The sequence below is a fragment of the Lepisma saccharinum genome, chromosome 1 (assembly GCF_977018435.1).
Source record: "Lepisma saccharinum chromosome 1, izLepSacc3.1, whole genome shotgun sequence".
Lineage (NCBI taxonomy): Eukaryota > Metazoa > Arthropoda > Insecta > Zygentoma > Lepismatidae > Lepisma > Lepisma saccharinum.
In genome coordinates this window covers 50,295,184-50,312,106 of record NC_139229.1, presented here as the reverse complement: position 1 = coordinate 50,312,106, position 16,923 = coordinate 50,295,184, and the positions used below count along the sequence as shown (strand labels likewise).

General features: G+C 38.1%; 1 protein-coding gene across 1 annotated transcript; it reads left to right on the top strand.

Moving 5' to 3' along the window:
* Nucleotides 1-15,571: 15,571 nt before the first annotated feature.
* LOC145979762 (zinc finger MYM-type protein 1-like) lies at nt 15,572-16,672 on the top strand. Its single transcript, XM_083112780.1, has one exon. The coding sequence runs from the start codon at nt 15,572-15,574 to the stop codon at nt 16,670-16,672; it is 1,101 nt and encodes a 366-aa protein (XP_082968906.1).
* Nucleotides 16,673-16,923: the final 251 nt, after the last annotated feature.

Sequence of the window (16,923 nt, the reverse complement as noted above, 5' to 3'; positions counted from 1 at the left end):
GCGGAAGGCTGTTGCCCCTCACTTTTTGTCACTTTTGACCCCGCACTATGGTAAACCTTATCAGCAAAGGGAAGTAAACTGTTCCCCCCCACCCTTCCAGTTTTTAAAACCCAATCGCCGCCACTGCCAATGACTTGAGATTTATTTTTGCTTGCTTGCTTTGACCACAGAATGTACCAAGAAGTAAATGTGTCTTCTCTTTCAGATTAGTATCAATGGCTTGACTGTAGTACAGGCCCGTAGCTAGGCAGGGGCCAGGGGGGCTGACGTCAGTTTCAGGGGTGGCTGTCCCTTTACATTTTGAAACTATTTTGTATACTTTGTTTACAGTGAAGTGTGAAAATGTAGAGAGCTCACAACTTTAAGGATAAATTCACAGAACATGAACAGCAGCTATTAGATTCGCTCATGTTGTTTACGAGCAGAAGTCCAAGTAGGGGCAAGCAGTGGCGGCGATTAGAGGGAGGCGAAGGGGGCAGTTGCCGCCACTTTTGCCCTCACATTATGCTTATCCTTATCTAAAAAGGGAAATATTCTCCCCCCTCCCAGTTTTGGCAAATTGCACCGCCCCGTTTTTGAACTCAATCGCCGCCACTGACTGCAAGTATTTCGAAGATTATCTAGACTTTGTAAGTTCTATCATAGGGGAGCTTCCTTATCTGTACTTTCACAGTCCCTGTTGTGATCTCCCGTTTAGACAGAAATCTGTGACTGTCATCATTCAAATTCCCTTCGCATCTGCATCAAAGGTCAACTTCTCGCAAGTTTTGGGAACAAAGGGGAGTTGCATTGCTTTGGCCGGGGGTGGAATGTACTGTTGGCAATATGATTGAATATTGTGCATTTTTTTTTGTGATATAAATATCTGTATCATATAAAGTAGCATGGAGAGTGTAAGGGATGATTTCAGCGTCAGAGATGTTTTAAAAGATGTAGAAAAATGTAGTATTTGTATAATATTTTTATAACTTAATGACCCTACCCTCCCCCCACCCACACACATAATTTATCTTAATTTAATACTGTTAAATTGTTGAAAAATGGACTTGTGTTACAAAGCCCCCCACCCTGATAACCCGTGAGCCCCCCTGGGAGAACAATTCTAGCTACGGGCCTGCTGCAGTATACAAAATAGTGGTATCTTTATTACTTAATATCATGCGCTCATGACGACATGGTTTTCCTAAGTCATTATGTAAATTACACTGCAACACAGGAAAACATGATTTGGCTGCATTAACTAAACACGTTTGGTTAAGTTATTGGCGTGCCACCCAGTGTTGCCACAATCTGTAAACACAATTTCCCTTTCCAAGGGGTGAAATTTCCCTTTTTCGCCCATTTTTTCCCTTCATCTAGAGAATTATTATTATTTTTATTATTATTATTAATAATAATAATTAAATATTATCGTTGACCCATGTTCCTATGTATGTAAAAATCATTTTAACTTTTAAATGCTACGACGCCAGGGGTACCGGGTTCGAATCGTGGCCTGGGCATGGCTGTTTGTGAGTGTTCATTCATAAATTTCATCATATCATTACTCATCCCCATCTTTGCAATTAGCCAAAAGCGGCAGAAAAGCGAAGTAAAATAAACCAAATCAATAAACAATAAAATCAATAATTTTTAAATGTCTTTTTTTGAAGATTTAGATTTTATTTCTAAACCAAGCTATTTTTTTTTTGTTTTGAGATGAAAGCTAAAACTATGTTATAGTTGGCAACTGAAGACCTTCATCAGTAAAAAGCAAAACACACAAACAGAGATTGGATTTAGGGAGGCCAATGCCCCTTGTCTTCATCACACCATCAGAAGAAAATTAAAAATATTCTACACAAAATGCTGTTCTAGTAAGACGCACATATGAAGAGTTTGTGTGGAAAATCACATTTTTGCCTCCCCATAAAAATGTTAAGCTCGGCGCATGGATATACGCGTTTTATTAAAAAAAGATATATAGTACATACCTGAGCAAATGTTCTATTCTGGTAAATTTCACATATTAGCTGGAAACTTCTAAAACACAGCAAGTTTTTTATTAAAATTTAATCCATTGTTGGTCACTTCTTGCCACTCTGCACGGATTTTTTTAACTTGTTTCCACGGTGTTTTTTCATCTTCCGATAATTCTCCACGACGTTTTCTAATATATTCTGGAGTTGCAGATAATTTCCTTTCCTTCCCTTGTTCTCCCGTCGTCCAAGACGGGCATAGCCTTCCACAAAACACTCGCACACGACGAATAACCCACCCAGTGTCCAATTGAAGTAAAGATAGGTTTGCGACAAAGATAACTTTATGGTTTGCACGTGTAGTGTTTGAGGCAAAATTCAGAGAACCGGGGAAAGCTTAAATAAACAATACCCTCGGACTCCCACTCCCATAAGGGTGAATGGCCAAAGACCTCCGGCCCCAAACGGTAGCCAGATGTGGGTCAACCCAAATTCCACCCTTCCTCTCCGAACAAAGTATACGACAAAATGAAAAAAATAAGTTCTCATTTTCAAAACTGGAATCTGTTATAATGTTTAATATAATTAATGTTTAGTCTGTCTTAAAATTTCCCTGAAAATTCGCTATTTTTCATCGAATTTCCCTTTTCCCTTTTCACTTAAAATTAGCTCCAAATTTCCCTTCAAAAAGGGAAATTTCCCTTCATGTGGCAACACTGGTGCCACCGCGTCCACCCGATTCGGAGACAACAGCTCGACTCCAGTGTTGCCACAATCTGAGAGCACAAATTCCCTTACCAAGGGGCAAAATTCCCTTTTTGGACCATCTTTTCCCTTCACCTAAACAAATATAATAATTATTATTATTATTAGCAGTGGTAGTAGTAGTAAAATTTCCGTTGGTCCATGATCGTATGAATAAAAAATGTTACACAAATTTTTCACATACGTGTAAGCTTCATCGCTTTCTGGTCAGATGTCCCAGGTTTAAATCATGGTCAAGAATCCATTTAATCGTTAATTCTAATCGTTACACTTATCCGAAGATCCAGAAAAGCGATGTACAATAAACTTAATAAAATATAAATAGATACAGGCTTATATTCAAGGGAGCAGAAATAAGAAGGATCAGAAAAAAATAGAAATGTGAATATAAAACTGGAATTTGACATAAACTGTAATAATGTAGAGTCAGAAGTTTTAAAATTTCCCTTAAATTTTTCATCGAAATTCCCTTTTCCCATTTGGCTAAAACTTCAGTCCGAATTTCCCTGCAAAAAGGGAATTTCCCTTCATGTGGCAACACTGCTCGACTGACGGCGCTTACCGGCACGTAAGTCCTCCTGGGAGCATTCACGTGACCGGAGCGCCGCCAGCCATTGGCTGCGGTCCCCGAATCAGATGCAGGCGACTGGCCGCATTTCTTAATACACAAATTCGCATGTGAATTTACAATGTTTATACACTATATGTGCTATACATAAAGGAGCTCGGGTTCATGGCAGACCCGTCTGGAAAGGCATTGAACTACAACCATGTTGTCACACAAAACATGAACACATCATTTCTTTGTCGTTTGTTTAAGTAAGTATTTGGTTGCAAGAAACTATTTTTGGTTATTCAAAACTTTTTCCTCTGTGAAAAGTTATCAGTAGAGCCCGAATTTGTAAGCGAAATGAATATTCTTTTCCAGACTTCTAATGGTAAGGAGAAAGGTTATACTTCGTATTACATACCTTGATGAGCTATTAAACTAAGGTTGAAAGTGCTTATAAATACTTATTTCTGCAGGAAACGGTTATGCTTGCTTATTTTATGATTTTGGTTTAAAGTAGCATATTTTACCCAAATCTGTCATATTTCAATTCTATTTTAATCACACGACGGTATCGGGATGACGATATCAATGCTTCTAAATAGCCGCACGAGAGAAACGGCATCCAAAGAAAGATACAGTACACCCATAATCATTTTTCCAAATTACCTGATATTCAGGCGCGGCTCGTGCATTATTTACCCGGGGGTTCACTGAAGTGATGTGACATATATTCACTTTCCGCAAAATATACTTCCTTCGCCCAACAAAAGGATGGGGGAGGGTTTAAAAGCTTTGTCAAGAATTCTTTTTATCTGGGAGTATAAGGTTTTGTTGTAGGGGTGTGCGAATAAATTTAGGGCTGAAACTACAATAAATTGTGCCTTTATGAAAAAAGTTGAGTTTTGTTGGAATATCATGGACGTCCTCAAGTAGGGGCAAGTAATATATTTTTTCCCCACGAGGAGCAAAAAACACTCCTTCAGTCTGAAGTTACTGCAACGCTTTTATAATAATTACCAAAAATTACTGTGACTGAAATTAAATTATATTCGTGTAATATATAATTTTTGGTTTACATTCAATTTCCATGGGGGGGCGACCCCCTTTTCCCCTTCCGGACGTCCATGCTGACTAATCAGAACTGGTCCTACATTTGTTAAAGGGAAATGGCAACTAATGGCATGCGCATACTAGAAATCGAACCTGAGACCCTTTCATTTATACGCGACAGGTTTGTTCAAATTTGGGGCTGGTCGACCAGCACACGCTTTTTTTCAGTGGACAAGGAAGTTTGTTTACGTTAATTATGTGCATTTCTATCGGTCATTTCTTACCTGCGCGGACAGCAACGCCTACACTGCATCAATGACATAACCTAGGTAAAGTCCATCCCTCGTTTCACTCGCAGCATCACTTAATACTTTCCAACAAGTATCCAAGCACTTCAAAAACTAAAAAAACTTAAGACTTTGACACCGAGCGACAGCGAGTCACGTCTTCGCGCCATTCTTTCTCTTTCACGAACCCGAAGTGTTTCCACCTTTAAGGAAAAACCTCTGAATGCATGCACAAGGTATTTTGGTAATGTATCTCCTTTATTTTAATTCATCGCATCTAATTTCAGCTTCTATTTGTTTCCACTCATCCATCTCTGACACAATCTTGCATTTATTCCAAGAAGTTCGGTGCAAAAATGATACAAGAGAAGATTGAATATGTAATGTGTGCGCTTCAAACTTGAACCGCACACAGAAACACTGGAAGGGAGGAAGCAGCGAGAAAGGAGCCTTGTCTCGCGGCTTCTGCGAGAGAACGAACTGCGCATGACCGTTGGGTAGAGACATAGGTTCTGGAATCTCATCTCCCATGTATTTTGTCCTATACCCTCCTCGCGCTTCTGCTCCCGCACGAAGCTTTCACAATGGCACGAGCTGTCCTGTGGGGGTTCAACTGAGGGTCTGTATCAGGGCGGCCGATTCGCGGTTTCTTCTTCTCAGCAAGAGAGTTCGCCGTGTTACGGGCACAAATACATGACTTATTGTGTAGAATTTTTAGCGAAATAATGTGAAAATTTAAAGACATTGTTCATTGTTCATTCTCGAGGTGATTATCGTATATTACTGGGGGTTCACTGATCCTGTGCGCTATAGGGCCAACCGCGCCTGCTGATATTATAACACAGTTGAAAGCTCGAAATAATGCATTGCAACATTCGCTTTCTCTTATTGATGAAATTTCAGTAACGTTGTCTTCAGAAAGTCACGGTATTGGTAAAATTGTGTCCGACAAGCTCAGTCAGGATTTACTGAAAAATCCCGTTTACAAAACACTGTGTCAAATTTATAAAAAATATTTCTGGTGAAGAAACAGACATTGAAGAGGAATTCACCGAAGAACTGTGGTGTTTTTCACATGCGCCTGTGATGTCATGCGATGTGGAAAGAACATTTTCACTGTACAAATCATTCTTCACTGACAGACACAGGAGCTTAACACAAGAAAATCTCAGGATGACCTTCCTTACATACTGTAACAGCTTTGAAAAGTTAAGAGATCTAATAAACAAATATTTTTAAGATTTTCCTGTATTTGTTTATGCTTATTTTGGTGTTTATTTTTTTTTTCATTTTTTGTGCTTATTAACTTCCTTATTTTACTGTTTGATTGTGCTTATAAATCCGGGCTCTTTTCGGTTGAAAATTTGTTTTGAAACTGGGTTGCTGAAGGGGATTCGGAAGAAGATTAAGGAGTGCGCAAGCAGCCTTTGGCACCCTCCTGGCACCGCCCCTGCTTGTAATCAATTAGTCTCATGTGGGAGTGAACATGCAACAGCAATTCTATCAATTATAAGTAAGTATCATGCCATATCGACAGACATTTTCGCTCAATTGTGTGCAACTAAGTACTTAAGCACAACAATAGATTACGTATATTACGGAACTGTCAACTGTTTCGCAATAACCAAGCACATTTGATGCATTGCATTCACAAACACACATGTAATTATATAGCTATTGATAAGTTGAGCAATGTAACAACAGTTACATATAAATGTGTGTGTGTGTAAAGGTGAAAATAGAAATACAGTAAAACCTCGTTAATCCGGACTAATGGGGGATAAGTTGACCGGTTTAACGGAAGTCCGGATTGACTTAAATAACCTAAAAGAACAGTAGAAAGTGCATTTAAACCGTTTATAGCAACAAAACACGTTTATTATGGTGTATTTAAAGGGCATAGGCCTAAATACACTATACATACAGTACAGTACAAAGTCTGCGGGAAAAAGAATTTCATCAGTGGCTGACTGCCTTTTCTTTGGAAAGTTTCCTTCTTGACTTCTAGCCACATTTAAAACCTTGCATTCTGCATTTTTTCTTCTTTTGCCTCTTCGGATTAAGCGAAGTCCGGCTTATCGGGGTCCGGATTAACGAGGTTTTACTGTACTTAAATATGAAACTTCAGTGAGCACTTTGTCATCAAATTTGAGTTTTGCTTTATTCTCTTACCTGTTACTATAATTGAACTGTTCACTATAGAATTAATGCACACGATATTTGTTATTGTAGGTTACTTTGCATGCTTATTAATGATTTCTTGTAAATACGTGACAACTCCTGTGACCATTACTTCACACAGCTTTTGACCAGTGTATATATGCACGGCACATTTATTATTAAGGCTCGAATTTTTATGTAATTTTTATATATTTCTCTAGTTTTCATTGAGTTCTGGTATACGCATTCAAAATATGATTTCTCTAAATATTCGTCTGACTACCATGCTCAAGGTCCCGGGTTCGATCCCCGGCCGGTTCAAATCCGGGAACTTTTCTAACGGTGGAAGCGGCCCCGGCGCCTACCCAGCGTCGAATAACATGGGTACCTGGGGGAAACCCTGGGGGGTAAAGGCGGTCAGGGGCGTGATGCTGATCACATCACCCCCACTCACGACCGGATCAAGAAAGTGTGGGGCGTTACCCCCGCACCCCCTATACGCCTTCATGGCGTGGTGCTATGCACAGGGGAACACTTTACCTTTTTACCTAAATATTCGTCAGTTTTTATTTGATTTCGAAACTCATCGCCTTACTTTGAGTTCTGCCCCTCGGGGCAAGAAAGTGACAAACAACCCACAAGAAGGTACTTTTGAGAAAAAGGCGATTGAATATTTGGTAAATTCATTAATTTCACAGATATTTCAAATGTCTTGAAACTGTTATTTAGATATAAAATATACTTTCAATGATCACTTAACACATAATCTGTGTCTTTCCAGTAACAAAATATTTCCACAATAAAATAATTTTGGAGACAAGTTGTGGGGAAAAAAATGATGTGGTATACCATTGTGTTGCACCCAACTGTTGCTTGCCATTGTTTGTTGCAACTTTTAATAGAATAATTATGCATGATCAGGTGAACACACAATTGAATAATTTAGGTTTTATTTTAAAAAATACTTAATACAACACAAATGCTTTATATTACAATTTAAGGAATTGGTTTTAATCAGTCTCATACAGGCTTTGCCGTTTTCTAGGTGATTTCCCTTGAAAATTAAACTTGAGATCTAATGTAGAAGGTCATGGGAGCAGTCTCTATTGGCAACACCGAAACATTTTTCAGAGAATTTAGGAGCAAGATAATGGTATTCAACACAAAACTTTCTTTCTGGTTCAACATAATGCCGGTATGCAACACAATGAAGGAAAACGAAAGAAACAAACACTCTCTGAGGAATTTCCACTGTTTGATGATCTTTACGATGAATCACTACTTCAAAATCACTTATATCTCCAACAAGTTCACGATGGACGTTCGTGCTTCCCCAGCAAGGCGGCCATCTTGCCTTGAGGGTTACCACTATGTTGCTACGAATATGTGGTGATGGTATAATTTCGCTCACGCCAGAAAACATACATGGCAGTATCACATACGAACTCTGACAAAACAGCACAGGGTAGAAGATAAGCATATGCAGGCTCGAAGAACAACTGTCACTCAATTTCGGTCAAAGTGTGGGTTACCATTATCTTGCCCCTAGGGGCAGAATTAATCTTGTTTTAAGTCATGAAAATCGCACCAGAAAAATCAAAACTTAATGTATACTTTGGTCTTCAAAACTGCCATATTTCGCAAATACTCCTCCGATTCTGAGTGTAGGGACCGCACGTCGGCAGTTCAGGTTCAGTGGCTCTAACGGAATTTCCGGGAAATGAATTCCAACCTTTAAATGATGGCACAGGAATAAAATCAGTGATTTATTCTACGTATGAACATATTTGTCACGTTTTTGCTCAGTGGCGCAGGAACGGGGGGGTACAGGGGTACATTGTACCCCCCAAAATTTTAAAGGGGGGTACAGTACCCCCCTAAATGCTTAAATCCCGTTGTACCCCCTGTACCCCCCTACAGTTCATTTGACAAGGAAAGAAGAAATGTGTGACTCGGAAGATTCAAATTAATTTAAGTTTTTCTAACTCAAACAACTTGAGTAGAATTGAGTTGAACCGTGGCAAAGTCGCAAGTTTTTTCCTCTTTCTTCCTCTTCGCTGTTGAAGTGACATTTTGGTTTCCTTCCCTCTGCTACTGACCAGAAGGAGAAAAAAAACACATTTCAGTCAACACCGAAAAGTCGCAGTCTTCGCTGGACATGCACGGTAATATGATACCCACGCCGGACTTGAGGGTGGGTGTGGGTCCAGCCGGCACCAGTCAACGTAACTTTGGGTTTGTCAGTTCTCACGTTCTTTTCTGTTCGAGTGAATTGGTAGTGTAGTTTGGTGCGACACTGGTGTGCAGGGAGCAACTGTCAATGATTCAGTGGCCTGCATACACGTTTTCTTCGAACTTCATTTTCTATCAGAACGTGTATGGAAGTGGTAGTGGGTGTAGTTTAAACAATGGCGAAGAGAACTATAAAGGACTTTTTTGTTCCAATTCTTGCCAAAGAAAGGAAAGTGGAAACGAGCGAAACAAATGCTGAATGTCGAGAAGAAGATAAATCGATAAAAGAAGGTATGTGATTATATATTTTTTCTCCAATACTTAATTAACAGCTTTCAAACATGGCTGTATTTGAAGGGAAGTTTAACAGATAAAAATCCTTTCCACTGCTTGTGTTAGTTAGTAAATTACTATTACGCTGCAACATGTAGACTTCTCAATGGTGGTAACGTCGTCGCCGTGTAACAAAGGGGTCCAGGGTTTGATACTCGCTGGAGGCACATAGTGGTTCAGACCCCACTTTAATCTGTAGGTCCAGTCCCGATTAGCCTAGCTATGCGTAAAGTGGACTTCACATTCAAACGGTGAAATATGTTTGTTTTTTTAATACGGACAATTCATAATTCTCTTTGTGGTTTTGTAGTTCATGCCAAGTTGAATGTGGTCATAGTTTATTCCTGTTTTAGCGGTAAGAATTACAGTAAAACCTCGTTAATCCAGACTAATGGGGGGGATAAGTTGACTGGTTTAACAAAAGTCCGGATTAACTTAAATAACCTAAAAGAATAGTAGAAATTGCATTAAAACTCCCGTTTATAGCAACAAAACACGTTTATTGTGGTGTATTTAAAGGGCATAGGCCTAAATACACTATACAGTACAATAAAATGTATAGCACTACTGTGTACATATAATGCAGTACGAGGGCATTCCTGTATCAATGCGGCTTCTTCCGAAAGCATTCTGCTTTTTTCCCTTTTTTCTTTTCCTTTTGCCTGTCCGGATTAAGCGGAGTCCGGCTTATCAGGGTCCGGATTAACGAGGTTTTACTGTACTTCTAAGGTAAAATTGGTATGGTGTTTCTTCGCTGTTTTAATACAAAAATGTTAATAAATTGCTTCTACTACTAAATTTTATTAAAATTGGCCGGGAAAAATTGAAGTTTCCTTTCTTAACCAATGTGTATGTATACAGGGTGACTGGTAATTCGATGTATTCCCAGAAAGGGGTTAAAGTAGAGACAATTTGCAATAAATTTGACCATATGATACCCCGTCCGAAAATTAGTAGTTTTCGAGATAATCGAGTTTCAATTGTTTTTTTAAAAAATGACAATTTTCCACATAAAAAGATGAATTGAGAAAAAACTGCTCTTTGTATGGAACTTATTTCAGCGTTTTCTGATAGCTAACAAATAAGTGGTTCGTTGAAAAAAAAAATCCCAAATAACAATCACATGTAAGTAACGGGTGGGTCTAAACTTACAAGTGATGATAAAAAAATGCACTCTTAGTTTACTTGGCAACGTATTAATAACAAAAATGGTATGACACGAAGCATTCAAATTACGTAAATTACTTCCTTGTGACATCTACTATCCAACAAGATACAAATGTTGCTAACATTCACATTTGTGTACAAGAAATAATACTTCATTCATCTTCATGTGAATGGAATCAATGAACAATACAATTAAAGAACATTACACGTCTTGCTCAAAGTGGGCGCCTCCGTTACGAATGTAGGCAAGCAGGTTTTTACGGACATTTGGTCTCTTACCTCGTGATGTGATGGTGTCATTGATGTGTTGACCAGCTGTTCAGATCCTCTCCCTGAGCTTTTCGGACGGGGTATCATATGGTCAAATTTATTGCAAATTGTCTCTACTTTAACCCCTTTCAGGGAATACATCTAATTACCAGTCACCCTGTATATACACACGGCTATGCTTATAAGATAGACGTAACGAAACGTGGAGGTCGGAAATCAGGGCTAGTACGTTTAGATTAGCGCTAGATATAAACGGAATGCGTTTCATGTAATAATTCATAAACATACATTTTTTTAAGAGAGCAATATTTTCAATGTACTAGTTACGTAAGGTTAGATCAGTGGAAGTCTGTGTGGCAGTGGTGCTAGAACGCCAGAGATTTTAGGTTATAATTCTTAGTAAGGAGCTTTCTATTTATACATCAATTCACCATTCATCCTTATTGTCACGATTAGCCAAATGTGGAAGAAAAGCCATGGAACAAAATAAGAAAAATGCAATTCGAGAAATTATTTTAATATATTTATGAAAATCAATAAAGTAAATAAAAAATAAACTCGACTCCGTGGCGCAATAGTCTTTTAGGGTCCAGGATCTGCCGAGCGCTTGTTCATTGGCTGATGCATGATTATAGAGCACTGAATCCTATCGCTGCTGTTTTCTGCCTTTGAAGACCTTAATCCGCTATTATTGCTTTCAAGTAGCTATGCAATTGTCCTCACGATACTGGGTTAACATCGAAATCTTGGAGCTCACACCTCCATAAAATCTAGTAGCGCACTCTTAGTTTTAGTTAAGCTATAGTTTTTTTGAATTAACAAGAATTATTGATAGCCAGCCCTCGTAGTGAAGTGGTTAGCACATCACTGTCAGACGCCAGGGATTCCGGGTTCGAATCCCGGCTTGGGCTTGGATATTTGTGAGTATCCATTCATCAATTTCATCATATCATCAGTCATCCCCATCTTCGCAATTAGCCAAAAGTGGCACAAAAGCGAAGTAAAATAAATCAAGTCAATCAGTCAATCAAGAATTATTGATACGCAAATAATAAATATATTTCCGATATCGTGTTTCGAAATTAGTTAACTATTTACCCTAATATGAAAAAATTAAGGTAATTTTTCCCCACTGGATCTATAATAAAAGGGCATTCCTAATTATCTGGTTTGTCTTATTTAATTTTGTAGAAAATATACTCCTATTTACTGAGTGTGCTTTCTGACCACGAAATATGTAGCTAATGGTTGATCGTGTTGATAGTCTTGGTAATTTTTACGTCGCTTTGCTATGTGAAATTGATGAAAAGGACATTCATTTTGAATCCTACACTTGAACCTGAAACTATTCGTAGCGAGTTAGCGTGTTATTGGATTGAAAATGGTCCTTAATTATAAATTTGTTGAACACTCCTGACTGAAATATTGTTGAAGTTGCCAATTTAAATGAGAAAGTTTGTAATTTAAGCAGCGTTGCCAGACGCATACGCACAGAATCCACGAAAGCTGCTGTGAAATTACACACACACTGATTTTGAAATTACACCTATATTTCTTACATATGCCGAAAAAAGGGGGGGGGGGGTGTTTCAAGCGCAAGCAGGTAATTTCCAATCTTAAAAAAGAAAAGAAACTAAAGAGGTTAGAAACATTATTTTTGCTTTATTTGATTGCTTTTTTAAATTCCTCATAAGTAAGGGTGTCCGGAGGATTGAGCGTGAGGCGTTGTACAGTGGGATCCATGAGTATTACCGTGCAAATTGTGAATGGCTATTTTCATTCATTTTTCTCTTACATCATATGTGTTTTTAAACGATGGATTTTTATGTATGCTGGTACAGAAGTTGTCAACAGAGTGTTTAGAGTTTTCTTTTAATTCTTGAAGCTCTTATTGGATCAAATAAAGTGCACGAACATGGTGATGGACAATTTACACGGTAATACTCATGGATTCCACTGTACCCTATGGACTGGATCGATTTTTTTCTAGAAGACAGTGATTTGGAGGAAAATGCCTTTCTTCTCCTCTTGAAAAATGCGTCGCTTTGAAAAAATCTCGCACATTTTTATAAGCAAAGTTGGTGCGGGGGGGGGGGGAGCAGAACGGGACAAAGTCACCATATGATCGTTCAGTAAGTCTTTAACAAAAATTTACAAAGCAACCTGTATATGTAGCATACACGACTGGCTAGTGTATCACAATTCATCGGTTTGTGACGTATTGTAATAAATTTATTGAGCTTTGACTAACAAAATATTCTTAAAAAATCCATTATTATAGTGATTATTTGTTTGTCCAAATAATTTCATAAAAGTTAAGATGTTCCTATTTTCTAATGGGCGTGATCATTGTGGCATTTTAATAATTCGAGTGTCGACATCTATGGCAGAGCAGTGCTCTACGACACTCGGCGTCTCTTGTTCGAATCCCAGCATGGGCGTGTTTTTGTCAGTGTCCCTTCATCAATTTCATCACGCACAGCGCGCTACGATGCCGGGTTTGAATCCCGGCCTGGTTATGGACGCTCTCTACTGTGATTGTCCTTTAATCAATTTCATCGTATCAGCACTCATCCTCATCTTCGCGATTAGCCAAAAGTGGCTGAAAACTGAGTATAATAAACCAAATCATTCAATCAATCAACTTCATTAGTATATCGTCGTTAGGGGGTGGATTTATATCAGAGAATATTCAATTATTATTTGTCTGCGTTTATGTGCACTTAATAAGGCCAAAACATGCATTAAAAGTAGCATAATATGCACTATAAATTTTAAAAGCGTGTCTCAAAAATTGTGTTATTATTGTCTACCTACATATTTCTTGACATTTTCAATTAGCTGCTTTGATTTAGTGGCAGTAGAACGAGAGAAATTAAACCCCCTCCGCCCCCAGCTTTCCAACGGTTGTCGTCAGCACTGTCCACCACGGCCAGTACCTCCAAGGACCTCCCTTCCTCCAACCCCTGCCCTTCTCAAGTTTCCTGTCCCTTCCGTTCCTTTGTGAATGCAGCAGGGAGAGGTAATATTTTAAACTGTTACAGTGGATCTCTCTAAGGAAGACCGAAGCAGCAAATGAGAATCTATTTGTTTTGTTCATTTCTTGATATAAGAAATACATGATCTGCGAACGACAGAAAAAATAGTGTCAACAAAATTTGAGATATTGGAGCATTTTTATCAGAATACACACACAATCCACACACGTTTCCATTACACACATTGGCAACGCTGATATTTAAGTTAAAGCTATAAAAATCAAAACATTACACAATTCTTTCTAAAGTTATTATTACTCCTTGGCATATTTTCATGGTGTTCTTTCTTTTAAAGCTGTAATTGCGTTTAAGTTGGGTAAATCCCATATGTTTGTTACACAGGTGGAAAAACAGCAGTAAGATACATCAGGGCTAGCTCTTGTGCTTCCAAACCACGAAATTGTATAATTTTATTAATTTGTCTTGTACAAAGTTAGTATTTTGAAGGTTTAAATCAACGAAGAATCACATAAGAATATTTCAACTTTGAAAATTAATACTTTAAAATTGATTTTAAGGGAATCCTGAGAATACTGACATATACTTATGATATGGCGAATAAGTTCTTATAGTATTTGCATTAACTATATTTAAAGGATTTTTAATTGCACTTATTTAAACACAGGGATAAGTACTTATTATTTCCTGAATTTTCCGTTCCAGATGTGCGTGCTGAAATGAGTGATGTTGTAAGCTCTTCAAAAAAATCTCTTAAAGATTCTTCTGAAGAAACATCTTGTTCTGGAAGTGGAAGTTCCAATATGTTTGACAACAGACCATATCACCCCTTCAATATTTCACCACAGATAATTAATGGGCGTAAGTTCTACTTTCAAACGAAGCTCTATCGTGAGTATCCTTGGCTTCATTACAATTCATCCATAGAAGGATTTTCTTGTTATTATTGTTGCAAGGCACTGAAGAAAGGACTCTTTCGACAAAAGTATGATGAAGTAGTGAATGTGTCCGATCTCGTGAATGGTCGTGGATTCCGTAAATGGAATAAAGCAAATGAGAAACTGACTTCACATGAATGCAGTCCACTTCATAAGGACGCTGTAACGATACTCGGTGGTCTTGAATCCGTTCCAATTTGCAGTGTGCTTTCTTCTGCAAAGAACGAACAGCAGAAATGTGCAAGAGTGGCTTTGCGTGCAATGATTAATTCTTTGCGTTTCTTGGCTAGGCAGGGAATTCCTTTGCGAGGACATTACAAGGAAAGTGGAAATGTATACCAGCTCAATCAACTCAGAAAAGATGAAACACCACAACTTGAACAGTTTTTGAAAAGAAAAAAGGACTTCAGTTCTGATGTTATTCAAAATGAAATACTACAAATTATGGCTCACTGTGTTTTACGAGAAATAATTTCTGAAGTAAGAGAGAACAAGTTATTTAGCCTAATTGTCGATGAGACTTGTGACATTAGCTGTAAAGAGCAAGTTTCAATCAGTGTGCGAACAGTAAATGACTTAGAGGTACGTGAATGTTTTTTGGGTCTATACGAAACATCTAACACAACAGGAAGTGCTCTGCATGACATTATTATCGATGGTTTGCAGCGATTTAACTTGCCCTTAGAACATCTTAGAGGGCAATGTTATGATGGGGGCGCTAACATGTCTGGTGTAAGAAAAGGCGTTCAAGCATTAATCAAACAGAAACAGCCTTTATTTGTACACTGTACACTGTAATAACCACAATTTAAACTTGGCTCTTCAAGATACCACAAGAACCATCCCTCTTTTGAGAGACACAATGAACTTGATAAATGATATTGGTGTATTTCTAAAGGATTCCCCAAAAAGAATATCACAGTTCAAAGACATCAAAGCTGCTGAAGGAGTGTCGGAGTTTACCTCACCTCGCCCTCTGTGCCCAACAAGATGGTCAGTTCGTACGTCAGCTTTACATGCGATAGTTGAAAATTATTCTGCATTATTAGCGTTCTTCGAGAACATTTCTAGTGCTCCTAGTGATTCTTCAAGCAAGGCCCGTGGTCTTCTTGACAACCTAATGAAAGGATCTACAGTCTTTGGAATCTTACTTTGTCAGTTAATTTTTGCGCCTACTGAAAAACTAAGTATCTCTCTTCAGAAGTCTTCCCAAACAGTCATCGGTAGCAGAGAAGCTGTTGAAGTAGTATTGAATCATCTGAAAGGAAAGCGAAATGATGAAACATTTCAGAAAATTTGGAATAATGTCCACCAATTAATAGAGGACTATGATTTACTTCCACCGCTGCTACCTAGAGTACGGTGTCCACCCAAACGTTTAGAGCATTCTGAGAAACCAGCTGAACCTCATAGGTGGTCCTCTGTTGAAGATATGTACAAAACAGTATTTTTTGAAGCACTAGATAATATTTGTGGAGAAATATCGTATAGATTTGATCAGCCTGATTTCAAAACCTACTGCGAACTGGAAAATCTAGTACTTTTGTCACCTGAAAATTGGAAGCAGTCTATGATAACTGAAGCTGAAAAGAGGGGAATTCCAGCAACAAAACTGAAATTGGAGATGGAGATGTTTTCAAGACTTTCGGAGATAAGAGGAATCCATCAAGTTGTAGCAAAATTCAGAAGTTTACACAAGGAAACTAGAAACCTTTTTCCCTTGATTGAGGCATTATTGAAGGAACTTCTTGTAATTCCAGCAACATCAGCAACTGCTGAGAGAAGCTTCTCCACATTGAAGAGGATTAAGACTTACCTAAGGAGCACAATGTCCCAAGAACGATTGAATCACCTTTGTGTGCTTCATGCTTATCAACACCATTTAGACAACTTGGACCTGGCAGTATTGATGAAGGAATTTGTTAACAATGAGTACAGAAAAAGTGTATTTGGAAAAGTGTAAAGGCAGGGAAATAACACTTCAGTTTTCATGTTGCTTTCTTAAATATTGAAATGATTTGAAATATTGAAATATGTTTAGGTTCATGAAGTGTAATTACAACATAATATTTGCATTCCATTTATGTGTATGCAGTGGATGTACAGTATTGCCAGGTTATCTTGAAGTACATTTTCCCATGTTTTATGCAGTAATACTACTGAAAAAGTATAGCTTATTTGAGACTTATTATTGTTGCATTATTTTAACGATTA

Bases quoted from the DNA above. Each gene is read 5' to 3' on its own strand.
- LOC145979762 (XM_083112780.1), top strand. From the start codon at position 15,572: ATGAACTTGATAAATGATATTGGTGTATTTCTAAAGGATTCCCCAAAA.